At 29.4% G+C, this 8,025-nt stretch overlaps 1 protein-coding gene and 1 pseudogene across 1 annotated transcript; both read left to right on the forward strand.

Moving 5' to 3' along the window:
* Nucleotides 1-206: 206 nt before the first annotated feature.
* Nucleotides 207-4,209, forward strand: LOC18097587 (protein PTST, chloroplastic-like; annotated as a pseudogene).
* On the forward strand, nt 3,901-5,477 carry LOC7487377 (uncharacterized). Its single transcript, XM_002305830.4, has 2 exons — nt 3,901-4,612; nt 5,060-5,477. The coding sequence occupies exons 1-2, from the start codon at nt 4,342-4,344 to the stop codon at nt 5,233-5,235; spliced, it is 447 nt and encodes a 148-aa protein (XP_002305866.2). The 5' UTR covers nt 3,901-4,341; the 3' UTR covers nt 5,236-5,477.
* Nucleotides 5,478-8,025: the final 2,548 nt, after the last annotated feature.

The following is an 8,025-nucleotide window of genomic DNA, read 5'->3' on the forward strand; positions in this document are numbered from 1 at the left end:
TTTGCAAGTTGCAGCTATGTGTAAATAGTGTTGTTAGGATCATTCTAGTATTTCTGTAGTTTAGCAATACTTAGCCTGTCTTGGATTTTGGATAAAGGTTTTTTTCTTTTTGGTTCCTTTTCTGTTTTGGAAGATGGATAACTGTAGTCTTGAATTCTCTCTCGCTTCTCTGTGTACATGAGTTGTTTTTAATGCATGAGGTGAGAATGACTTTGAAGAGTGCCGTGAGGATTCAAGTGTGAGGAACGAATCAGATGAATGTGCCAGAGCATGGAAGCTCATAACTTGAAATTGGTGTTTATCTTGATGAGTTCGACAGATTTTTTGAGGAATTTCATCAGATAGGATAGGTGCTTGTCCACAGAACGTAGAAATGAATGTTAGCCTGCAAATCTTAAGCGTTTTACTGGCAAGCAAGTGCCATGGTTTTCATGGAATTCACCAATCTTAGAAGCGGAAAGAATCCATAAGCTTACTTATAATGTGGCTGGCTGCAATATTAAGCCAGGCAACCCAAGGTTGGCACATTATCATCGAGGTTCTGCTCAGAAAAATTGGATGAGCAATGTATTGTGGAGAACCTACACTGTGCCTGTTAGTTTGGAGGAATCTTCGTCAACACAGCCAGAAGGTTATTCTGTGGATGAAGAAAATGCATATTCACCAGAAGAGCCTCTTCATCGACCATTGAGTGGTGATGAGGTGAGCTCACATTTCCATGGCTTCTTGGTACATTTGATAATCTCAGACACAGTTTTCTCTTTGCTGTAACAGCAAACAGAGACCTTCCCTTTCTATACCACTAGAACTCAATTAATGATCAATATAGTGAACCACAGAAGAACTTCCAAGGTAGGACTGATACCCGTTCTTTAATGACTTTTAACTGCATAATACGTACATAGGAATACAACAATTAAATGAAAAGGCGACAGATTTATAAGAGAATAACATGTGCATACTTACTGACATCCTCATCCATTTTTTAATAATTCATTTTGATGTTTAAAGTTTTATTTTAGGTGATTTGATCCTAATTAAAGGCCATTTACTTTTAATTTTTTAGGCAAGGGTGAGATTAGAAGAAGAGAGATCGAAATGAAAAAAGCTTAAAACATAGATGACATGCCATAGATTTTATAAAAAATACACTTGGATCTCAATCCTTACAAATAATGTAAAATATATAATTTAGATTCTTTTAAATTTCAAAAAATTATTTTTGATAAAAAAATTATTTATATTATTTTAAAAAGCTGCTAGATTCTAACCATAAAAAAAAGTTGTTGTTCAAGGGCGCACGATCTTGAAGGCCTGCCCATGCGTTTGGGCTTTTCCTTTACAATGGTCAAGGCGCGATGGGTCACAGGGGCTAAGCTTTTTTTTTTTCTTTTGTTTATATATATATATATATAGGTTAAATTTAAATTTAAAAGAAAAAAATTATTTAACCTAATTGAATCTATGACTCGGATAATAGGTTTGACAAATTAAGCCACAACACACAGCTATTATTATTATTATTATTATTATTATTATTATTATTATTATTTTGCTTCTTTTTTTTAATTGATATCTATTTTTTAAGATGTTTTTTTTAAATAATTTTTAAATTTATATTTTAATTAATACCACTCATCTATTATTTATTTTTTTGCTTATTTAATCTTTTTTGGATAAATATTTTTTTAAAAAAATTATTTTGTGTAAATTTAATTTTTGAAGAAATTTTATATTTTATCTATATCTTTTTATATCTTTTATATAAATAAAATTTATTTAAAAAAATATTTATTTTCAAATAATATTTTTAATATATACACTATTGTATAATATTTTTTTCATTTCATTTTATTTATTTAATTAAATATATGTTTTTTTATAGGAAAAAAAATCTGAACGCTACCTTTAATCATGTTCCTGTAGAGTGTTTGGTACACTGTGTTCTTAAAAATTTTAAATTTTTTTATTTAAAATAAATATTTTTTATATGTTTAGAATATTTTGATATGCTAATCTTAAAAATAATTTTTAAAAAATAAAAAAAATTATTTTAATATATTTCTAAATAAAAAATATTTTAAATCATCAATGTACTAGTAAAGAGACCGATAGGCCATAGTAGCTTCAATTTTTTTTTTTTTTTTGGTTGAAGCTGTAGCTTCTATTTGATGTCCCTTTTTTTTTTTATGTGCTGGGCAAAAATATAATAGCATATTTGACCTGAGAAGTGACAGTATTATTTTGTTTTCTCTGTCTCGTGTTTGACCAATATTTTCTCCAATTTACAGCTCTGCTTCATTGTAATTAGAAGTGAGTTTTCATCAGGATGTGTTGGAAATCAGCCCCATTGCTGAATTCTCTTATGCTGTGAACTGAACGTGCCCCCTGAGGTCGTCATTGTACTATTTGGTTTCCATATCTGTTCGTCTATCCTTTTGAAAAGAAACGTGACTGATGTTCTATAATGTTTGACAGTTGAAGGCACTGCTGCTCGATTCTCAGAGAGAAACTTTCAAAAAAACTAAGTGAAGCCGATCAGCGAAACCGGTTTCTCAAACGACGGGTTTGTATACATGAAAAGTTAGGCGTGTTCTTTATGAAAGCCTGATGCAGTTTTGCATCGAAAAATCCTTTTTATGGTTTGCTTGTGGCTTTGCCTGCATTCTAGTGTTTCTTTTGATGCTATTGTTTTACTGAGGATTTTCCATCATTTTCCTTACAAAAGTTCTACTGGTATATGTGTTGCTGTAAAGCTCTGCAAGAAAAATTGAAGGAACAACAAAGGACGTGGATACCGCACCATCCAAGGAGGTTTCCTTGTACGTTCTGGTGTGGCATGGGAGAAGTAGGAATGCAAGAAAGCTCCTTATATTCCTTAGACATTTTGCTGACTAATTTCGATTTCAAAATATTTTGAGTAATGTAAAAGAATTTGTTGGGGGAGGCCTCTTCTCATAAAGATTCATCTATTTTCAGAGTGTGCAAGAAATGGGCACCTCCGATGGTTGGAGTGAAGGGGAGAACTTATCTCCTGAGTATGATGGTTCTTTCACTAAGTTCGCAACAACAAGAATGCTCTTGGTGGATGGAGGGTGGCAATTGTCTCCAAAAAATACCTATCTTTTTAGGTTTTTTAAAAAGAATTCAATTCAAAATAAAACTCAGTACAAGCTAAGGTTTCTAGTTGAAATTCACTTCGTTAACCATTAATCAAGCTAGAATTTATAAGAAAGTGTGTAGTTACTTGCTGAAAAATACTAAAACAATTATTCAATATACAAGTTTTCAGCTTTCACTTACTATTAACTATGCTTTTTTGCATTTTTAATTACAATCTCATAATAATGACATTAAAAAAATGCAACGTCTTGCGTGAGAAGTAATATTCCCGATGGATCGATGCCAAGGTTACTAATTAATCTTGCAAAGCGGCACCATGGCCACACAAATTAAATAAAGCTTGCTGGACATGGCATGAATGGCCTAGGATAGCTTACATTTGCCCTCCTCTCTCCTAGTTAGTTACTGTTAATAATTCCCAATTAATTAGAACAACTTGTTGTCATCTTGTAGTTAGCACGACTCAAGGAAAACATATAAAAATGAACTCAATCTGTACTAAAAGGAAAATCCCAAATGTCCACTTGTGTTGTAATAGTTATCAAGGGAAGAATTAACTAAATTGTCAGAAGAACGAAAGAGAAATAATTAAGAACACAAAAAATAGTAGTGCTGGTAACTAAACAAGAGCACAAATCGGTCGACTTCTTTCATAGGAAATGCAATGTTTGATTACTATCTAAAACATGAAAGATTTATTTCATGTTTTTGTTTCTTTATTTATTTATTTATTTTAGAACACTCACCGAAACCAAATGTATATAGTCTGCTAAAGGCCACAAAAACAGATTCACGTAAACCAGCAAGAGCAAATAAAACAACTCTCGTCTCTATATAAATAAACCCTACACTTCTTATGCTTATATTCTTCTTCTAAACGAAAACCTCAGTACGCATATCTCCCTGTCTTCTTCATTTTTCATTCCTTTTTGGATGGTTGAAACAAGATCTATAACCTTTTTGATGCACTTTCTCTCTACTCTTTCTTCTCAGAGAGGTTTTGCTCGTTCTCTTCACGGGCTTATCTTCCACTTTGGCTCTGGCAAGCAAGCCTGGTGCTATCGTTGCCTTGGCCTTGATCCCTAAAGAAAACCTCACAAGATTAATTAGTTGTTTTATCTTCTTTTTTTTTTGTTTTTTAATTGAAACCCTCAGCTTCTTTTTTCTTTTTACTTTGAGCTATATATCTTGCTTTTTCATCAAAGAAAGGCTACAAAAATGGAAAAGATGAAGAGAAATGTGAGCGAGAAAATGATGTTAAAAAAGCAGATAAAGAATAAGAAAGGTGATGACAAAAAGAATAGGTTCTTGGTAAGTGTCAATTTTCTTGGGAGTGCAGGGCCTATAAGGTTTGTGGTTAATGGGGATGATCTTGTTTCTGGGGTCATTGACACTGCTTTGAAGACGTATGCCCGTGGAGGCCGGCTCCCAGTTCTTGGCTTTGATGTCAATAAATTCCTTCTCTACTGTGCTAATCCACCTTCAGATGGTATTTTCACTTCCCCTTTCTTGAAAATTTCACAATTGTTTTTTATTTTTATTTTTATTTTTTGCCTTGAATTCTTTCCTTATTCTCTTTATTTGATATTGATATTGATCATTGCTTCTCATCTATAAGACAGAGGTAATAATTTAATTATAGTTGTGAAAACTAATCTACGATTAGGATTGATAAGAAAAAAAATACTGGGATTTGTATTGTAATATAGGATCAACAGAGTTTCATGTATAAACTAAAAACAAACTCGATTTAAGTTAGATTTCAAGTCTAAATTTCTCGATTTAATCTATCAGATCTCATTGGGTTTAACTTGTTCAATTCCAAGAGCTTTTTTTTTTCAAAGATTTTAATATATACTTTAGTAGTTATGTTAAATAAACTAATTGGTAGGTCGGGTAAAATCATTTTCGTTTTTTTTTTTTTTTTTTCATGTAGCGTTGAATCCACGGGAGCCAATAGGTTCCCAAGAGGGAAGGAATTTTGTGCTGTGCAAGAAACAGCTGCAACCACAAATGACGGAAATGAGATCAGACATCGTAGCTAAAAAACCATCTGGGTGGAAGGCATTGATGACTGCATTTCTCCCCATATGGGGATTGGTTGGTACTTGAAAATGTCAATTATACAATAATTAAATATCAGTATCCAGCATGCTTAATTATGTCTCTGATTATGACTTTGGTCAGGTGTGAGTTCTACCTCACAAGTCTCTACTATTTCGATGCTTTTCTGGAGCATATACTAGAGACAATATTAATATGTTGTAAAAATGAGAGCATATATATGTTCTCTATGTATAAATCAAATAATGTACGTTTTCATTATTTGCAAACGAATGGCATCTTTGGCATCATGCTTGTTCTTGTAATCTAATCTTGACTCTTGAGTTTTGATTAATGGTATCTTAGAGATCCTTTTTATATTTTTATTGTTTTGAAAGAGACAGCCAGGAAAATATTTAAGTGGGTTACATAAATGATGACAAAGGAGAAAAAAGAGAGAGAAAGAATATTACTTAAATGGTCTAATTGTCCCTTTATTAACAACATGATTATTTTTGTATTTTAAAAGTATTTTTGAGAAAGTTTGGATTTTTTTTTGTGTTTTTAGATCGTTTTGATGTGTTAACGTCAAAAATAAAATTTTAAAAATAAAAAAAAAATTATTTCAATAAATTTTAAAATAAAAAACAATTGTTATCACAATATCAAATGAGCTCTATATTACAAGCTCAGGTTCAAAATTGCACTTTATGGAAAATTCTCAAGAATAATAACTTATACTTATACCCACTTTGAAAAAATAATAATAGTAAATAATTAAGTTGCATTCAAATATTTAGAAGATGTTTGGAAAAAATAAAATTCAATTTATTTTTTATTTTTATATTATTCTCATCACCGTCATCTTATTTCTTTAAAGATCTTTCAATAAAAAAAGATGTTTAAATGAGTATTTTAAAAAAACTGATTTTAACATTAAATTTTTTTCTCTTAAATCAAATGGGTTGCTGGGTTAGTCTCTGATTTATTTTGTATTATTTTTAAAAATTAAATTCTATTTGAAGTTATGGATCAACTAGCTATACTTTAACATTCGTACATGGTGAAGGTCGACAGGTTCAAAAATCTACCTGGTGCAGGTAATTAAGGATCTGAGTTAAATATTAAGGATTTGGTGTAGTGGGCGTATATATAATAGGAAATGGGTAGATTATTAACCCGACCTGAATAGTTAGGATATTTTTGATGATTACTTTATAAAATAGATTTTGGATAAGGTGTATATATTATGAAATTCAATTTAAAATTTAATCTAAATCTAACTTAAATGGTCTAATTGTGATTTTATTAATAACATGTTTGTTTTTATATTTTACAAGTGTTTTTGAAAAAAATTAAATTTTTATTTATTTGTTTTAGTGTTTTTAGATCGTTTTAATGTGTTGATGTCAAAAATAAAATTTAAAAAGTAAAAAAAATATTATTTTGATGAATTTTCAAACGAAAAACACTTTAAAAAACAGTTGTTACCACAATACTAAATGAATCACAACCTCAGATTCAAAGTTGTACTTGACAAAAAATTCTCAAGAATAACAACTTATACTAATACCCACTTTGAAAAAAAAAATAGTAAATAATTAAGTTAAATTCAAATATTTAGAAAATGTTTATGTTTTTATATTAATTCTATTATTGTTATCTTATTTCTTTAAAGATCTCTCAATAAAAGAGATGTGTAAATGAGTATTATGAGAAAGTTGATTTTACCATTAAATTTCTTCTTTTAAATCAAATAGGGTAGCCTCTAATTTATTTTGTTTTATTTTTAAAGATTGAATTCTATTGATAAAGAATATTTTTATTTGTATTAAAAAAATTATTATTTTTTTTCTCTCGCATCTCTAGATTTTGAGTATTGGTAGCTATTCCTGGAGCACTCTAAAATTTTTCTAATCATAAGAAAATAAAATACAAGATGCAATCACTAGAGCTTTTTAATTAGCATAAAGGATTGTGCAGTTAATTTCAATAAAATTAATATATAAAGAATAGCATATATAGTAGTAGAAGAACCTAGCTACTTTAACATTCGTATATACTATTTAGTGAAGGTTGACAGGTTCAAAAATCTACCTGGTGCAGGTAATTAAGGATCTGAGTAAAATATTAAGCATTTGGTGTAGTGGGTTAAGTGGCTGGATATATATATATTGTTTATACCTCTCAATCCCCAGGAAAATGTTATGCAAAGTAACATCTGTTTATTTTTATATTTCAAAAATTATTTTTAAAATAATTATTTTTTTAATTTTAAATTAATATTTTTTATGTTTTCAAATCATTTTGATATGCTGATATCAAAAATAATTTTTTAAAAATATAAAAAATATTATTGTAATGTATTTTCGATCGAAAAATACTTTGAAAAACAATCTCAAACACTCAAACACCCTTTAAATCTGGGACGAAAAGTCATAGGCATGATCTTATTAATATTATTATTTTTGGGTAATATAAGCATGATCTTCCTGATTTAGAAAACATTTGCACCCATTGATGATGGAAATCAAATTTTAAATATGATTTACAAATAATCTCCCATCCACGTAAGTCAAACTCTTTATTTACTTCTTAAAAAACAAAATACCCTTCTCAATTTGGTTATTATATAATAGGAAATGGATATATTATTAACCCGACCTGAAAGGTTAGGATTGTTTTATAATAATTTTACATGATAAGTATTGAATAAGATATAAATATTATTAAATTTAATAAATACTTGACAGAATAGAAACATTAATATACTGATATTCATCCTTAAATACAGCCATGAAATAGAGTCTGCCTATTGACATGGATTATATTTTTCCTCGAATTAGGAAATAATGGAAC

The sequence above is a fragment of the Populus trichocarpa genome, chromosome 4, assembly GCF_000002775.5.
Source record: "Populus trichocarpa isolate Nisqually-1 chromosome 4, P.trichocarpa_v4.1, whole genome shotgun sequence".
Taxonomy (NCBI): domain Eukaryota; kingdom Viridiplantae; phylum Streptophyta; class Magnoliopsida; order Malpighiales; family Salicaceae; genus Populus; species Populus trichocarpa.